The sequence below is a fragment of the Hirundo rustica genome, chromosome 5, assembly GCF_015227805.2.
Source record: "Hirundo rustica isolate bHirRus1 chromosome 5, bHirRus1.pri.v3, whole genome shotgun sequence".
NCBI lineage: Eukaryota > Metazoa > Chordata > Aves > Passeriformes > Hirundinidae > Hirundo > Hirundo rustica.
In genome coordinates, this window is record NC_053454.1 from 7,907,142 (window position 1) to 7,926,998 (window position 19,857).

Here is a 19,857-nt window from a genome sequence, read left to right on the forward strand (position 1 = left end):
ACTTTCAGAAAGAATATTCATAGTATCACACATCAGCCTGCAGCCTTAATGAGGCCTTAGACAAAATGCCTGAAGTTTGTCAAAATGAATTTGGTAGCACAATTCTGTCAGACCACCCTGCTAGGAGTGTGCATGTGGGGAAGCCAAGACGTAAAACCTGTTTCTGCTACAAAAAGGACAGAAACAAGCACCAGCCCATCTACACTGTGCAGAAACAATCCCAAAACTATGCCAAAACCACATTGCTATTTTAATCTCAGAGAGAATTAGAAAATTTTTCACTCCAAAATCCAGCCCAGAGAGGAAATAACATGGATACAGTATAGATAATCAGAAATACTGGTTTGCTAACTTAATTGAGAGAACAGACTCGTTTTGGATAGCAATTGCTCAGAGGGGCCTCTACTTCAAGGAGTTCTCTCCCCTCAGAATGAAAACCAGATGGGTAAATTCATTATTCATATTCCAAACACTTCTTACTACACTCATTTTCTAATAAACAAGCATGTAATTCTCTATTGTGAGATATATGCTACATTTCAGGTTATGATCTTTCCTTAACCACATTAACATTCAATATGCCCTAATTAGTTTCCCTTTCAAATTACATTCCTGACTAACACATTATGGGCTAACATGTTTCTTTGACTGACAGGTTAAATTATTTTATTTCTTTGCCTTTTTGGACAAGCTGTAAAAGCATTTTTCCTGAGGAAGAACAGGAATGCTTTCTTAGTTTTTTCTACTTCCTCCAAGAAGATGATTTTTTTTTTTAATCTTCAGCATAACTTTTTGTTACTAAAAGGAAGGAAATGCTCCCTGAAGCCCACCACTTTATGCTTTCCATAACAAACATCTTCTGAAGCAGAGAGGCATAAACTCATTAGCAGCATTTCAGTTCTCTCTGCTGCAGAAGCCTGGAGGAAAGAAACCTTAAAACAAAATATGTGATTCTAGCACTGAAATTTACATCTTAAACCAAATTATAACATCTAATTTTATGCAATCTTTATATCTCAAGTTAGGATTTCTCTCTTTTCATTCTGAAAGGGGCTTGACCTTAATTGGGTTTATGCTTTTCCACTTGTGTCTTCACTTACTTCTTTGGCTTTAAAACAGGAGAGGCTGAATAGAGATATTTCCAGGTGGGTTTGGAGCACATAAACAAGCTTTTAGGAATGTCATAAATATATCTAACAGAAAAGTTATATATGAGCAATATAATCAAAGAGCATCCTAATGTAGACAAGACTAATAAATTTATACAAAAACTATTTGAAAATAACACATTCAAATATCAAACCTAATTAAATTCCCCTAATAGTCATAAGCAATCCAACATAGAGCAAAAAATCAAAACTAACTAGCATATTGGATACATTATAAAATAATTTGTAGGGTTTATATTTACTTTTAGGTTTCAGATACTCAGGTTCTCCAAAAATAGTAAATAAATGCCTACAATGCAGTAACAGGAGACTGCAAGATCAAATGTGTCCCTGTTTAGCAACCATACATTAATAAGATGTTATTTATGAAAAACATATGATTTATGCAGCACATATTTTGTAGAGGAAGAAACCAAATGAGAAGAAATGAAGTGCACAGTGAAACTAAAATAGGTGAACACATGGAGAGCCACAGAAGTAAAGTGCTGCTAAGAACAACCCTCTAAGTTGCTACAACACAGAAGTCATAAAAATTCATGTGAATAAACTTATCTATTGAGAAAATCCCACATAAAGCCAAAAATATGTACCATCCATACATCAAATGTGGAACTGTCTGAAAGAAGATGACAGTTTATCTGAAAAAAATTCTGCTCTGTTTCCAATGTCTAGTCATTTCCCCTCAAAGCTATAAGTAAAACCCCCCTGAGCCCCACTAAATCCCTTAAAGGACAGAGGACAGATAGATCCATTACCTTCACAAAACAAAAGAAAGATAAAGAAACCTTTGTTTGGAATCCCATCTCTCAGAAGTACTGCATGGGATGTTTTTCCATTTGAATTCTCACAGAATCTGATTCACACTTATCTTTTGCTTTAATCACTTGTTAAAGCATTTAAAAACAGTTAAAAATAAACTATCTCAGCAAAAATTCAGCTAAAATTTGACATAATATCACAGGAACCACAAAAATATCTCCAATATTTATGATTTCTGGCAAGAAGCTTCTCAATCCTTTAACACTTTGCTAAGTGACTGGGCACTGCAGTATATCTTCAGTATCAATAAATGATTCAGAAACAGATGGTGTAAGTTCCATAAACATTTCAAAAAAAAAAAAAAAGCCATGCCAATGTTTTTCCTTAGAAGGAAAAGCCAGCCTTAGGCTACCCTGGACGCTAACTTCAGCAGCATTATTTTGAAGAAAAACATCTTTTAAGAAAAATAGATTTCACGTCCTTTTTACTATGAAGGGCCAAAGGTCACTTTGTGTTGTATGTGGTTTTTCAAGACAGCTGTCTACTCTGCTCTGACTTGGAAATGGCTGTGCATCGCATCAGAGAATTCAGCAAACTGTGATCTTCATCATCATCTTTTCCTCTCATTTTCTCCCATCTGAGTGCATGAGAAACAAGAGCAGCAGTAACACTTCCGCATTCTGTTGTTAATTCAGAATCTTAAACACTGATTTTTACTCAGCAAAAGCATAAGCACTTCCTATAAATTGTTTGATGACAAATTGTATGGAAACGTGTACCACGAGGGTAGGAAGATGCAAATGAAATATGAACTGTGAAGACAGGTGAAAGAAGAGCTAAGGAAGTCACCAGTATGGTGAGGGTGAGAAACCCCCAGGACAGGTTTCTGTCAGAACTCCAAAGCCAGCATTCCAGGCAGGACTTGCAAGGAACCACACGAGCCCATCCATGGGAAATGGGCACAACTGTTAAAGTTTACATCTCTGCTCACACACAGCTGTGGAAGACCATGGCCTTTCTCCAAGACTACAGACAGCTCCCAATGCCATTTGCACCCATGAAGGTTAAGTTTGGGTCCTGCAGAGATAAGCAGTGCCCAAATGTGCATGCGTAGGAACTGACAACACTCCGGGGCACAAGTTAAAAGGACAACAGCCTCACAGATTCCCTCCAGCCTTTATGAGACAATCCCATCTCTGCATCTGCTCCCTGTCATCCACAGCACCAGAGGCCAGGTCTTTGCTAGAAGAGGCCATGGTTAAAGCAAACAGAAACTTTCCCCAGATAAGAGTCACTACTTTTCTTCTGCTGTTCTCTCTCCTATGCCTTGAGCCCCTGGAGCTCTGCAGCCCCATGTCATCCCACACCAGGTCCTGCACTCGTGTCCATGCAGCCATGGGCTGTGACAGAGAACACAAAGGCCTCACCAGTCTGTACAGCCAAAGGTCACTGGGTGTCAAAAACACCAAGAGAGATGGGATCATAGAATACTTTCAAGTAAGCTCTTGAAGGGCCACTTTGTGGGGGGGAAAAAAAAAAAGATACCCAAACCTGTAGAAGTCCAGAAAGTCAAATAAAACACATTTCAGGCACAAACATGTACATGGAGACCATTATAGACAAGAGAGGAAGCACAAAGAGCCCAAGTGTCACAGCAACATAAGCAAGACTTCCAGAGCACCAGCACTGCCAGCTGAGCCCTTTACTGCTATAAGGCCTGAAGTCAAACTCCAGAGAAGAGAGCTTCCTTTTTTTTCTGCAATACCCACCTTCCAGGGCTCACTCCTTTACAAGGAGTGCTTCATGAACACCAGGAATTCATAAGGATGTATTCAAGGTACATGCATGATCCACAATTGTACTCCTCTATTTCAGGTAACAGTGTTAATTCTGATCACAGATAACACAAAATATGCCTAAGAACAGATGTCTTACAGTAAAATACCCATTTTATAACCTTTTTCTGTCCACCATTTAGATACAATACAGCAACAGCTGGACATGCACGAAAACAAACATTTCCTGTGTTAAAAATATGACATATTTTGAACAAGTAGTATTAATTTTTCATTTCAATTAAAATGCAAATCTTGCAATAAACTGACTTACAGGATGTTTGGCTGAAAGTCTGCCAGTCACAGTTCCTGTCTGATTCCAAGTAGAGGAAATAAATCCCTGTAATCAAGTAAAAAGCAAATGAAAAAAGAATGAAGACACATAGCTATATTTTATTTAAGTATCAGTAAAATTCACTGCAATCAAAACAAAAAAATAGAAAATAAATTCTTTTAAATTTTCCACGTATAAAAGTTCTTAAAAGTAAACACTGCAATCATTTCACATCTTTTTAGGATTTTACAAGCTACTTTATATATTTCTACCTTTTTCATGCACGTTCGTAGTCCATCCACATAAGTTGATTTCATCTTATGAATCTAAAATACATAAATTTTAAGATAAATGTTTACTTATAAAAAATAAGGCATTTTTCAAATTGAAGATCCTGATTTCCAAATGCATCTTGTTCGCAGATTTTTCTTTTTTATCTGAGTAAATAATGAATTTATACTCACTGATAGTTTAACTTATTCATGTAAGTTAGGTAAGTGCTTGGTTATAATCTAAAGATAGGGTTTTGCAGATACTATTAAATGAAATATTGTAATTTATTATTTTACATCTTATATCCCCAGGTCAATAACTTACATGAAAACCACACACAAAAAAAATCACAAACAAATTTTTAAAATAATCAAAGCCAAACACAAACCCACACTTTTAAACTTTTTTATTTTTTTAAATTCTTGGAAGCTCATTCACTGAAAACCTAATGATTAAGGGTGGGAGCAGACTAACCAGATTGTTTTGGATTTTCAGGAGGTCTGTCACCCCAAAATTCCCCATAAACATGAAGTTATCTCCTGTACTTTATGCAAAGCATCTCTTCAGAACCCAAAAAAATAAATGTTTTGCCCTAAGTATGAATTTAATAGTGAAGTTTTCCAATTGTCTTTGCAATGTTGTACAAGTTGTTTGCTATCAATAATCTAACATAGAGCAAAACAACTATAAGCATTAAAATTTTAAAAGTCTTAAGAATATTGACTTCAAATTAGTATTTGCATGAACTTTCACTAGAGCCAACTTATTTATTTATTTAACTATGAATATGTTATCTGTCTTGTTAAATTTTGCTTCAATGCAACTATATTCTGTGAAAATCAACTCACCTGGCGGTATTCCAAAATTATCTTAGGCAAAGGATGAAGATCTTGCAATTTATTTAGCTGCAAAATCAAGTACGTGAATTGCTGACATACTTTCCTTGAAGATATATTACTAAACAAACCTTAACAGAATACATTTGGGAGGAAGAAATTTTCTGGACAAACTGAATGAACAAAATACTTGCTGAAGGATGATGTCTTTCAAGCAATCCCACCCCAGCCCCAAGGAAGCCTTCATTAGGAAGGAGATTACTCCTTCCCATTTCATTTTCATTCCTGTCCCAGACAGGGACAAAAAGACACATAGACATAAAAAACTTTTCCACAGCAACTTCGAAAACACGGGGGTGTGATTTGTGCGTAAATAATTATTTATGGCCCTTTGTTTGGTTTTTGTGCTATACAGCATCAATGCAAGAGAGAACACAATGGAAGTAGACAAAATAACACATATATTCACACATACATATTTATACACACACAAAATCCAAGAGAATTCTCCTGTTCATGCTTGAATAAAAGTTCCAGAAAAAATTCAAGAGAATTGAAACTGTCAAATTAAATACCAATAAAATAAAGCATATTTATTATTACTTTGATTGGAAACTGCAAAAAAATCCATTGTGGAAAAAAAAAAAAAAGAATTAAACTATTAAAATAGAGATTGGATATTTATAAGTACAACAAAAAATATCTGGAACTACAATAGTCCAGGATGAAAAACAGATGCAACTGTACTAGAATGTATATTTAAAAACATAAGGTTTTTTTCTTGCTACCAGGGAGAAACAACATTAAAGGAGATAAATAGTAGACAATTTTCTAAAATTCTAAATAACCAAGTCTCAGCAGTTGTTGGAAAAAGAATACTGGATTTTGCTTTGATTATAGTAAGAAATCTTATGTTCCCATAAAAAGGTGTCGTGAATTCTATTTCACTGATCCCTCCTATTTCCCAAGGCTCTCAGTCACTCTCCAGGATTATGTGTTTGATCTAGGAAACCTCCTTCTCCTTGAGTAGTGTGTGGGTTTTATGGTTCTACTTTTGAGGTTACTGGAGATTATACTTGGTAGTTCAGATACTTGACTGAAAAGTGGAATTTCCTTCTTAAGAAATAAATATTATCCTTCTACCTTTCCCAAAGATGTTCATGTCCAGCAATGAGTTGCGCACTTTAATTCCTATGTAAACTACAGCAATCAATTGTGCCACCAAATCAGAAACAGGGGCTTTCTCTTCTAAAAAGAATCTCCATTGCCATTATTATCTTCACAAAATTATTTTTTTATGATCTGACAAGGGGACCAAGATCACCTCAGTTTGCAGATGCCACCAAGTTGAGTGGAAGAGTTGATCTCTTGGATGACAGGAAGTCTCCCCAGAGGGTTCTGACAGGCTGGATCAGTGGCCAAGGCCAGTCCTGCCCCTCTGAGGTTCAACCAGGCCAGGTGCCGGGTCCTGCCCCTGGGTCACAAGAAGCCCTGCAGTGCCACAGGCTGGGGCAGAGGGGCTGGAAAGGGCCCGGTGGAAAAGGACCTGAGGGTGCTGGTGGAGAGTGGCTGAACATGAGCCAGGTGTGACCAGGTGGCCAAGGAGGACAATGACACCTGGCCTGTGCCAGCAATAGTGTGGCCAGCAGAACCAGGGCAGTGACTGTCACCCTGTACTCAGCAGTGAGTACTGTGTTCCTTTTTGGACACTTCACTTCAAAAAGGACATTGAAGCGCTGGGAGTGAGTCCAGAGAAGGACAACAGAGCTGGAAAAGGGTCTGGAGCACAAATCTGATGAGGAACAACTGATGGAGCTGGGGATGTTTAGCCTGGAGAAAAGGTGGTTCAGGAGAGACCTTCAGTAGTTAGTTTGTTTCTTCCCCATCACTGAGTGCAACTTTCTTTTCTGGCACAAATAACAGTAGCACAAATAGTGCAATACAGAAATAAACCAAGACCATTAGAAAAACTGGTCAAATCACAATTTCACTGGAATATAACTTAGAAGTTTTGGTATATCACGCAGCTGGTTTTAAAACCCTCCCCTGTCTCACCACAACTTCTGAGGTGGATACAAGCTGTTGTATTTCAGTTCTATGAAGTTTCTCACACAGCGTATGCAGCTTTAACTTATCAAATAGTACCTAAAGTAAGAAAAAGACAATAAATCTCAGTGTTTCAAGTGCTGAAACAGAAAGGAAAATTATTGGGTTACTATTATTTTGTTAGAACAGAAACAAGTTTCAAGGTAAATAGAGCACACTGTAGCAAAGAGAACTAACACAGAATTGAAAATCTTTATTTTTGAGCTATTGAAGCAGTGACATTTTTAAAAATTGCATAATTTATGTACATACATTCAAATACAGATTATTCAACATTGTAATATTTATGAAAAACTGATATGTCCTCCATTAAAATCAGAAAATAAGGCAATTACTATAAAAGAAAATAAGTCAGAAGTGGTAAGGATATATATGCCTTACAGTCCTTCTGTATCAATGAATCTATAGAATGTATACCTTGAGCAGAAACAGTACAAACAATACCTCTCGGAGCTGACAACTGCTGGTCAAAAGGAATCGCTCTCCAGCAACCTCATGAGCCTCCTGCTCAAGCTCCTTGAGCCGCAGCTATAAATTAGGATATCAAAATTATTCTGTTCACATTATTATTTTCTTCAGTATCTGCTACTTCCAAGGTTAACGAGAATATTGGACCTTTATTTAAAAACAGAGTACTTGATATTGTGTAATCATCGCTGGCTATCAACATTTGGTTGAATAGATTGCTTATATACTCCTTAATTTATATTGCTTCATGCTCTGGGAAGGGGATTTATTGTAGTAAAAAGTACCAACATTTGTTGTTAAAGAATTTAGGTTACTGAAGCCTACAGAGATCTGTGAGAAACACAGCTATGCAAATTATTCTGATAAATTAGTAATCTGTCAGACCAGTATGATTATCTAGTCCAATTTTGTGTTACAAAATGAGATTCTCTTGTAGCTATTTTTATCAAAGAACACTCATTTAAATAGTGTATTGTTCACAAAAAGAGAGAGAAGTCTACCACTTCTCAGGAAGATGATTACTGAAAACTGTAGGTTCAGAAAGTCATTACCATTTTTACTCTACAACACATAACCCAAAAGGACCTGCACATTTTGTAATGTAATTTCAGTTCTGGGGCGAGGCTGATGAAGCAAATATCTCCTTTTTTACTTGTGAAAATAAATAGGTAAGTATCCTAAAATGTAAATATAGTTAGTTATATTTATAACAATATACTAAAACCACCACACTATTACATAAAATGTGACAAAAGTTCCTTCTATTTTTTAATCAGTTATCCTCAGTAAAAGCACAAAGATGATGCTATATAGTTTTCTAGGAAAAAAAAAAAAATACAAAATTTACCCCTAGAATCTCTGATGTTTTTTTCAGTTCTTGTTTGTTCACATATATTTTGTGTGTTTCCATCACTGCAAATATAATTTTAGGTTAAGAACACTTGTAATTTACAATTTCACCTTACATTCTTCCTAGACTGTAAAATGGAAACTCAAACTCACACGGATCTTATGAGGCTAAGATAACATTTCATATTCTCAGGAATTACATTCTACTTGAGCAGCTGTGTGAAAATAGTGAAGATTCATATTTTGAACTGAACTTTCATACCTGCCAGAATTTTGATAAGTGGGAGCTCTAATGTGCAAAATAAGTTCCACAAACCTTGAGCCTGTAAAGTAAGACATAAATTCATTCTTCAGTACCAGCTAATTTTGATCTCAAAACATATAGTAGTGTCATTTTAGGTGAATGTATTTTCCAGTGAGCAGTATTTCACTTTTTATATATTCCCTTTTTACATGACAACACTGTTTGTGGCATGAAATACTCAGTGTAAATTATAGTATCTAAATGCTGACACTCTTTTTTGTGGGGAATAGAAATTTTGCAATAGTAACCATTTAGTACAAGAATTCTAATAAATATATACACCTCTTTTTTTCTAAACAGTTTATTTTAAAGAAAACATCATTGTAATAGGACACAGAGTTATCCTTTTTCCTATGTTCACTTGAAGGATTAAGCAACCATCCATAATTCATAACTTTGTTTTCATTAGAGAGAAAACAAGAGTTGAAACGGTCATGTCCCCAAATCGCCGACAGAGAACAGAAAGACTGGTTTTTTCCTAATCACTGAAGTAATCTGATTTCTCTAAAAACTGTTGTGGGCTGGATCTCAGTGTTTCTGTGCCTTTGGTACTTCCCTGCTGCCTCCCTTCACAGACTGTTCACCACACTGGTGAGCCACTTGGATATCCACATTAACGTGGCTCCATCACCTAAAGGTCTAAGCCCTACAGCTGCTACCAGCAACTTCAAAGACAATCCCTGGGAAACTACGGTGCCCCTTGCAGCAGAACCTGTTCGTATCCCCAAATTCTGGCACTTCTCCACACATATGATCACAGGCAGAAAACAAACACACACCCCCCAAAATTTCTTGAGATCCATTCTGAACTGCAATAAAGGGTAAAATAGAATTAAATAGTCATTGTAGGTTCCTTCCAAGTGAACTGTCCAGTCCCACTGCCTAGTCAATTCAGGGCTGACTAAAATTTAAAATATATGATTAAGGGCACTGTCCAATTGCCTCTTAAACACTGACAAGCCTGGGCCATCAACCACCTCTTCTGGGAAGCCTGTCCCAGCATGTGACCAGTGCTTGGTTAACACAATCTAGAACAAAAGATACGTTGAGAGTTTTCATAAGCAAGGAATATATGGAAAAAATAGCTGTACTTTGTTCTACTTCTTTTAACACTTTTTAGACAGTAATACATAGATTTAAAATAATAAAAGAAAAGTAAATATTTTGAACCTTTCCTGTTCTCAGAATCTTCATTTAGTTAAATGTAGCAAAGTTTCTCCTAAAGATTAACCTTGACACCATCTCCTTCTAGAAAAAATGGCAAATTTGATGGACAATTTATTTTAAATGTTGACTGCCAATGTATACCACTAAGAACTGAAGCATTCTATTATTCAAATTTGAATGAGAAATACATCATTAGCTCTCTTTAATTCAATACTTACATAGTTATTCCTGAGCTAATTCGTTTTGTCTTACCTTTAAGCCATGAGCAAGATCCATCATTACATTATAAAGCTTCTCCAATATCACACCTAAGTTTTGATACTGATATAAATAAATCAAAAACAAATTAATAACTTTATTGCTAACACAAAATATTTAGAGTATTATCTTTTTTAAAAAGATATTAATTGTAAAAATGTCCTTTTCTGTATAACTTCTGTTAACATTTTAGAAACATTGTTAGATCTCTGTCAAACCCAAGTCATTAACACAGCACTAGATTATGATCATTCCAGATTTTGCTGTTCCTATATTCACATTTTGTATCAAGTACAGAGAAATATAAAATTGATAAATTGCCTTTGACTCTGAAGTCAGAGTTCCCTTAGTACTTGTAAAACAAGGAAAATTTCTTGCATTCTTTTTCTCATATAAGTACTGCCGCTTTTGTGCCAGAACTTTTCATTTCCTTCCCTTCTGTTCTAGAGCTGTTCCACACAGCACCAGGTCACCTCCTTCAATTGGCTAGAATGCCATTTTGAAATGCATACAAATACTAAGAATGATTGCAAGCTCCAAGAACATGACCATTAAAAGTGAACTTAATAAAGACTGAGAAGCAGCAGGCCCTGGAAGGTAGGATGCAGAGGACTCTCTTCAAAGCTGAAATACGCAGATCCACTGGTGATGATCCGTGTTCTAAAACAGTCTAGTCCATACTGCAGTGAAAAGTCAGGCCATCAGAACCTGTCTCCAAGAAACCTTGTCCATACCAACTTGTTCTGAAACAAATGAGCTGTCTGTGAAATACAGACAGCTTGCTTGATCCCTTTCTGGAGGTGGAAGAGAGCCCAGTGACAGGCTTCAACTGACACCACAATCCCTCATCGGTAAACGCAGCGATGACATGACCAGCATAATGTTTAGCACCTGTTCCAGCAAATGTTTCAGGGAATATGGACCTTGACCACTTTGGCACAGCACCAAATATACAGACAAGCAGCACATCTTCGTGCTGGAGGTGTGTGGGTGAGTTGTGGGCTACAGAATAAACCAGCAGTCATTCCAAGTACTGTGGTGGGTGGACAAGATTAGCACAAGACAGGGAGCTTCACTGAAGTAGTGAGGCACAAGATGATTTATCACTTATCACAGACCCCTCTGGCAGTAAAGACAACTGTTAGGAATCTACCAGTAAAAACAGAGCAAGAAGATTGAAGAGATAAACCTGGCAAAGAGCCAGGAGACATAGGAAGAACTGGCACTCACTGAGCAAAGAGAAAAGCCAAAAGGGAAGTGTGAGAGCGCAGGTGACAAATTAAGGAATAAGGAATGGGGTGGAATAATCACAGGATGTTACAAGGAGGTATTAACTGGGAATTCAGTGAACAAGTCAGCATAAAGACGCTGGAGACGGCTGGGACAAGGAAACAAACTAGACCTGAAGTTGGACAGGAAGGAAATAAAATTTCAATATTTAACTCAGAGCTGGGAATCAGGATGACAAAGTTGAAAATAACTAAGAACAGATGTGGTATCTGAAGAACAAAAGACTGAGTGAAGCTAAGGAAAGATACAAGATTAAGGATGCTGACTCACAACAAGGCCATCACATATAGAAATAACTATAGGTTACTTCTGTTTGCTCATCTATTCCCTACATTAATAACTTAATTCATGAAGTAGCTTCTGAACAACTGCAGTTTACAGCCAATGCTTTCAAGTAAACTGCCCTTGGTTTTCTCAGAAATGTCTACACTGATGGGTAGGTGCCAATACAACCAACTGTGCTCTAAGCCCATTTGACATCTGTGGATTTGTATCCTATAATCATGGTGCAATACTTGGTCTGAATGAGCAAGGCCTCTGAAAAGTGAATAGCATCAAAAGAAACCATTATTTAGGTTGCTCAGCATCCTCTTACCCATCAAACAACCTGTGAAAGCTAATGTGTCCACAGTAGACCACCAGAGCCCAAAACAGATCCAAATATTTCATAACATTTAGTAAATACATTTCAATAGAAATATAGAAGACATTTGATATGATACAGGAAGAACTTCCCACAGTGCTGGGGAGTACATCTCAAAAAGTTCACCATGCATTCTCTCACACTGAGAATTAAAATTCAGATTTTTTCATACAAATGTTTGAGGGTTCACATTTGACTCCCTGCTGTTTCTCAGGTTATGATGTGGTGTCTTTACCACCTGTAAAATTTAGCAAAATTGTTAATAGCAATCAACAAAATACAGGCTATAAACGCACAGGAACTGGAGAACACAGCATTAGACGTGTTGGAGAGCTGGAAATAATTTCACAGGAAGGTGAGGGAAAAAAAAAAAAAAATTGTATAGTAATTAATGTTGTTACTGAACTTTACAGCTTTAAAGCAAAATTTTACAGCTGCTCCTAGAGAATAAACTCCCATCTTGGTACATGCAATAAAACCTTCCCTTCTTCCCTTTCTTTAGATTTCCAACACGTAGCATTAATAGAATCCTTTTCTTCCATTATAAAAGCATTATCCATCTTCTTTTGCAATACTTTCAAAGTAATAGCAATTCTATTATAATTTCCTTCCCTTTTTAACCCAACCACAAACAACTGAAAACAAACTACTTACAGATACATTTCTCAAAGTGCCTGTATCTGTATTTTCTGTTCCCTTTGAAAAAGGCTTTTCAAAATACTCCTGTATTAAACACTCAAAGGAAGGAACTGTGTCGCTGGGGTTTATCAGCCATGCTGCAATTCTTGGATCTAACACGACACTATTGGCAACTACAAAAACAAGTTGATCAAAATACTTAAATTACCCCCCATACTGAAAAATAGCCCTAAAGTTTTTCCCACCTTTCCTGCATGCATACATCTTAAAAGGACAAGTATTTACTTTACAAAAATATTAAACATTGAATTTGCAGCTCTAACACATGGTCAATATCATGACTACACAGAAGGAAGTCAAGCATTGCATATTTTTGAAGAGTGTTGTGAGGTGGATTTTTTTTTTTTTTTGGTTGGTTGATTATTTCAAGTTTTCAAATATAACTTTTGCCTCCTTAAATTTACTGTAAAAAACTTCCCTTTCCTAGAACTGAAAAATTTCAAGCTGAAGGTTTTTTTATGAGAGTCTCCCTCTGGTACAGTTTTCTTGTTGTTAACTTGACTGATACCCACAAAAGTGCTATTGGGGATCAGGGAGAGATTTACTTCCTAGCAGTCAGACCAAGATTGTTAATGTATATATGAATTCATACGCGGGTGCACAATGCATTGTTGCCAAAACTCAGAACCTTTTGTCCTTTAGCACTGTATGTGCGCACACTGCAGCTCATGTTCACATAGATGGACAGGTTGGGCCAAGCCCAGTGCTGTTTCACTTCCCTTTGAACTACAATCTCAACATGTGTCCTGCAGTTCTACAAAGAACAGGAGACACTAATAACTAGATTGCTGTGTGATATATGCAAAGATAAACCCAAGTATGCTCTTCAGTAACGCCTAAGTAAGTTCAAACAAGGATCTACAGGTACATTTATAGAGAACTCCATGCTACACAACCTTGCAGACTCAATTACTTAGAAGCAAATTTTAATGTCCATAATCCTAGTTACAGCTACAGGACTACTCTAAAGAGAATTTTAGGGGTTTTGTTTGTTTTTTTGGAGCTTTGGGGTTTTTTTCATAGCAGAAATAATGTGTGAAGAAGCATCAAGTTTCAAAGTTTAAAGGCCTAGACAAAAACTCTCTTGGTGACTAGAAACTTCAGATTCAAATCCCATGGATCAGGTAGGATATAACCTATCTAGTACTTCCTGTGCGTACAAGTTATAAAACTGTCCCTATTACCAGTTCCATTATTGTATTTCCTTTCTCAGTCTTTTCCATTCCCAGTGTTGGTTTTTGTACAGATCTTCACACCAGATTTTAAATCACCATCATCTTACTGTGATTTACTGAAACTTTTCAGATGCTGAACACAAGATGATGATTCTCCATAAAAAAAAAGACAGTATTTATATCATATGCCTGTGGTTTGTAGTTGCTTTTAAATTCATAGAGAAGAGTCTTGCTTGTTTCTATCAAAAGAACATGGGCCCATTCAAATGATTCCTAACTCTGACAACTATGACATCTCTGGGATTTATTTTAGCCCTTCCTTTGAGCAGAAGAAGTCTTTTTCTAGGGAATATGAAACATGAAGTAGTTTGACCTTTGCAGCTATAGTCAGGACTGTGTTGAGAGCTTTTGTTTCCACTGGAAGCTATCCTTAAGTTACTCAATTACTTGATTCCTACTCTGAGAAGAAATACATTATCTTGATATGCCAAGCCCGTGGTCACAACCTCCCCCCAAAATTATGCTCTTTTTCATGGTACTAAACTCTGTTTTTCAATATATTAACCACCAATTTAGTTATTTCTACACTAGTGACAGAAACACCAATAGAGCAGAGATTACAGGACGAAATCAGAGTCAATACTTGCCTTGCTTCCAGCTGATTTCATCACCATAGACTTGAAGTAGAGTCCTCAGGAAATCTTTTGCATTGAAGCAAATTATTGGAACTTTGCACTCTAGCATTTGAAACAACACTTGCCTGCACAGAAGTAGTGCATTAACACACACTATATTGCTCCTAGATTTAGTCAATCTATTTACTTTGTTCTTTTAATTAGTACCTGAGACTAAACAGTTAACCCAAGAAGTTTCCTTATTCCTATAAGAACAGAATACTGCATTTGAATATTAAATTCTCAGTTCAGTAATACTCAAAGCTATGTTCTATAAGAAATTAAAACATCCTAGCAGATATCCTTCAGCACATACACAAAAAGAAAACAAATCCTTGTTTAACTCTTGAAGTGCAACCTTAATCCAAAACACCAACTGGCATCCCTGTAATACTTCAATAGACCCGAATAAGATCACAGAGGCTAAACTGTTGCAGCATTATAAAACACTGATTTAAGTTACTAGACAATCTAACTTGCCAAAACTGCCCTGTGTTAATATGCTGTTTAAATCCAAAATGTTTCACCTTTGTCATGTATTTCCACATCTCTTGAAAATGTCTATAATCCTCTCATTCATGATATTTTAAATAGATGTGGCCAACTATATATATTAGTATATAGATTTACCAACTCTGCATATCATTTTTTAATGTTATATTTTGGGCAATATAGAAAATAATCATTTTTATAAAGCATTTTTGATGGTATGGGACCTCAAGTCCAAGGGTTTGAATATATTAGAAACCACACAGATCACAAGGTATTCCTGTATGCATTATAGATCCATTCTTAAACAACTGCGCTGTTCTTACAAAAAGCAATTCCCCACAGGTTTCATCTAAATGCTAATGCTCTTAACCAACTTAAGAAACTTTTACTGTCCATATGAACATGCTTTACTGATACGTTATTCTCAGTTCCCAAAAACCTGTATTCAAGCTGACAACATGCTATTACACTACTTGTCATGTAACCCCAATACTTGGAGAAGCAAAGTCATGACTGGTTTCAAGCCATGATTTCAAGTAGTGGAAGGGATGCAGCTAAGAACCAAGTCCCACATAATGAAATTAATGTTTTGTAATTTAATAATCCAAATTCAGAAGTTTACAATAAGACAGTTATCACTGAATGTCATAAAATATTATGACAGAGTTTTAACATGATAGAGCATTACATCTAGGAATCAGATTCAGTTCTTATTACTCCCTTTTTGGGATAGGATTTTCAAGTTAATAGGAATAAAAATGGACTTTGGTTATAATAACTGGAAGTTCAAAACATACCCCAACTTCTTATTAAAATTTAGCCCAAGTATTAAGCAGATACATAAAGCTTTTACTTCCAAAATGATATTGTATTTTTACTGAATATTAGTAAAACTTCATTTGGAATGTCAAAAGCCATCAAAAAAACCTGTGCTAAAAAGATTTAAAGTATTAACAAAACTCAGAAAGGGCATTTATCACAATAATGTCCATAAAAATGTACTAGCTAAGAAATGCAGTTCAGGAAATGGAAGATAAAATACAAGATAAAACATATTCTGGACAAAACATATTCTTGATGCTGTCCAGCTTTAACAGCTCATAAAAGATCTGCAGGTGTGAATGTAAACAGCTGCTATCAGAATCCCAACCTAACTCTGCAAGGATTGCAGTCAGTGATATGCTGAGCACAGAGGAATATTCTATTCCTATTTGGTGTCTATTAGCCCAGACTTGATATGGAACTAACAGAGGCAAAATGAAATTCAACAACCCTGATATGTAAGGAGATTAGGCCTGTGCTAAGTAACCAACATCATTACTGCTGAAAGTATATGTAAAGCAAAACAGTATTTTTTTCTACATACTCTCACCAAGAAAATTTCTTGTGAGCCTGTTCTTGTTCCCAGAGAGATGAGTGTTCAATTTTTAAATAAATTAATTTATCATTTTCATTAGCAGCATTCCGAGTATGGCCAGTTGAAGTGTGACTGGGAGGACAAGGCTGATCAGTCTGATTCTTCACCAGCACAACAACTCCTTTTACTGAAGAGGTAGAAGCCTGTTAAGCATAATTACAATAGTGTTTCCTCTAAGAGATTTTGTGCAATCCTATAAAGACAAATTCTCAAATGTTTTACAATATGAAACCTGTTATGCACACTGCAGTTACTGCATACACCATTGACACAGTAGAGGAGCAAGCGTTTCAGCCTTGAAACAAAAATCTTAGTCACTTCATTTTCTCCAAGTTTCACCTGGTAGTTTAAAACAAAATGTAATCTACATTTGGGTATATCATACACAAAAGTGTTGCCAATTATCATGGGTTTGTGATTGTCAGTCAAATGCACATTCAAATGGCTCTACAGAACTACTCTGAACAAAACCCATCCTTCACTAACCTGGTCTGAGCTGAGCTGTGAAGAACCATCTTGAAATATCATAGTAGTTACAAAAGCTGCTGCCTGTTCTATAGTTGCAAGCAGTTCACTTTTTTCTTCACATCCTAAACTGCTGATATCACAAGGATACTTTCCGGAAGACTCTTTTTGTCCAGGAGCACAGCTGTATCTTCTTCTATGTAAGAACATACAGGTATTTACATGCAATCTTCTTGTTTTCTCTGAACAAGAAGTAGACACATTTTGCTTCCTTTTAAGAGGAATAACTATTTTCTTTTCCCTATCCTTCATGCTTTTTTCTTCTATTGAAAGACTCATTTCTTGATATCTCCATTTTGGAAAGCTTGAATCCTGGTAACAGCTACCAGGTATTTTGGAATCTTGACAGCCATGTATTTCATCCATATGCATTGTCCTGACTATCTGACCAGCAGTTCTTTTTTCAGGGCTGACAGTTGCTTTTAATAAGGCAATTCTGGAATCACGATCGTCCTGGGAAAATCAGAGGTTTTTTTACAAACCAATTATTTGACTTATTAGGAGAAACTAAAAATCGCATGAAGTTAATTTAGATAAGCTTTCAAGAAAGCAAAACCATTGATACTATGAAAAACCATTGATACTAACAAAGCAGAACCACTTTAGGGGAACCACATTACATAAAGCAAAATTCAAGTACACATCAGTAGAGGTTTGTTGACATATACTGTTTACATCCACAACCACGTTTGTTTGTTTGTTTTTATTCCAACACTAAAAATGGCAAATTAACAACCATAAGATGCATCTAGTCCAGTAATCTGTCTTCCATAGTGACAAGGTTACTATTGTCTGAAGAGGGAAGAGACCCTTCATCTTTAGCTTCAACATTCAGAGCTCTTTTCATGTTTATGACAGCTTCGTCTGTTACAGAACTTTTGGCAAGGGACTTTACTGACTGCTTTGCAATTTCAAGCACATGAATCAACTGGATCCCTGCATGCAACTTACAGGATTGCAAGACATAACAAAAATACATAAGAAAGTTGCATTGAAGAAGTATTATGAACTGTATGAATAAGTATTCTATTCTGTTCAATCCACTATATCCAGAACAGTTTTCCTACTCCAGATAGTCCCTGGATCCCTTTACAGCAGCATGCTACTAAACAGCATTAAGCAAGATGCTGCATGGTAGTGCTTGAATTCTACTCCTTCATCTTTACTTCCTTCAGAAACTTCCTTGGAATGCTAACGGCCCTAGTCCTTACTATTTATTTTGCTGTCTACAAACTCCTCAGCTGAAATAGACCCTCTGCCTTTTTTTCACGAACAAGCACTCTGGAATGGCAATCAGTGACCTTTCCAAGATTCCCCAAGGTAAATGTGTCTTTAACTATTTACCAATATACAGATTTGCACCTTCCCTCAATATTTTTTATGCCTCAGTCATCAATAGGCCTTAGAGGAGCTGGGAAGCTTTCTACTCCTGAGCCATTTAAAAAAATTATGTATTAGTAATGCATTTGCAAGCTTTTCCCCAAAGTTATTTTGAACTAAACCACTGTATATTTCATTTAATTTTTTCAAATGAGGCAAGTATAGAATTAAATACATATATAATAAGTATTATTTTATATATATATAATATTATATAAAAATATAATATATAATATATGTTATATTAATATATTTTCTATATATTATCTATATATATAATTCTGATAAATTCACATTTTTGCACAATGACATTTTTTAGCAGTCTCCTTCATACTGTCTCCTAGCCATACTCCTTTCTCCAGACACAATTTAATATTCATTTCAAATCTTCAATAATCTGCTTTGAATAAATTCCTATACTACCTACAAATTTTATGGGTTTGGAGGGCAATTCGATATAATTTCTTTTAAAAGCTTCTTCAAATTTATATAGTTTTCTTTCCGAAAATTAAGCATTACTGTCTTACCTATCTTTCAATGCCTCCAAAAAAATTATAGTCTCTGTATGAGCACCCGTCAGCAGGGAAGATATTGGTCCTGATCTCTCATAGAATCAAATAAAAACATTTTTTCCTTTTGAGCTCTCCAACTGTTCCACAATGCAGATGTCTCCTAATTTTCAGCCGGAGCATCATGCATAAGCTTAATATTCATCTACTCCACTGAAAGTAACTGAAGTCCCTCACAATTACTGTATTTTAGTCTCTTCTAGCCCAGTCTCACTCAGTTCATCTGCTGTCATTACCACTGCAAAACCTGAGACCTTCTCACTTCAAAAGAACCACAAGGTCCTGCTGTGCAGGGCTCCCTCTGATCCCCAAGATGACAATTTTCACTGATCAAAGGCTACTGTTCACCTCCATCCCATCTGGATTGATTGAGCAAGCCAGAATGACAAAGCCAGTAAGTTTGGGGCTTTTTTATGGTTTCACAGTATTCCTCAACCCAGTGCCCACGTTCCCAAACCATAGAACTATAGAGTCAAGTGATGAAAAAGGCTCAAGACTGCTTTAGATCATACTTCACTGGATCAACTCTACAGCAAAAGTACAATCACAAGGTTCTGAGTGAACAGGAAAAGGAAGCTAATTAAGCTTCTGCTGCTACCAAAGTGAATAATGGCTGTTCTGAATGAAGACAAATTAATTGGACTTATGCAATGCTAACCAAAAGGTGGGCTCTATAAAATTATTGGAAGGGGAAA

General features: G+C 36.1%; 1 protein-coding gene across 1 annotated transcript in view; it reads right to left on the reverse strand.

The window, feature by feature from the left end:
• Positions 1–19,857, reverse strand: part of POLN (DNA polymerase nu) — an 89,867-nt gene that overhangs the window by 65,651 nt on the left and 4,359 nt on the right. The window contains exons 3-14 of the mRNA XM_040065108.1: positions 17,175–17,666; positions 16,644–16,831; positions 14,753–14,865; positions 12,886–13,043; positions 10,293–10,361; positions 8,832–8,892; positions 8,568–8,632; positions 7,697–7,780; positions 7,202–7,291; positions 5,159–5,215; positions 4,310–4,363; positions 4,038–4,103 (exon numbers count right to left, since the gene is read on the reverse strand). Of these exons, the coding sequence (XP_039921042.1) occupies positions 4,038–4,103; positions 4,310–4,363; positions 5,159–5,215; positions 7,202–7,291; positions 7,697–7,780; positions 8,568–8,632; positions 8,832–8,892; positions 10,293–10,361; positions 12,886–13,043; positions 14,753–14,865; positions 16,644–16,831; positions 17,175–17,666 (1,497 nt within the window). The remainder of the gene's footprint in view (positions 1–4,037; positions 4,104–4,309; positions 4,364–5,158; positions 5,216–7,201; positions 7,292–7,696; positions 7,781–8,567; positions 8,633–8,831; positions 8,893–10,292; positions 10,362–12,885; positions 13,044–14,752; positions 14,866–16,643; positions 16,832–17,174; positions 17,667–19,857) is intronic.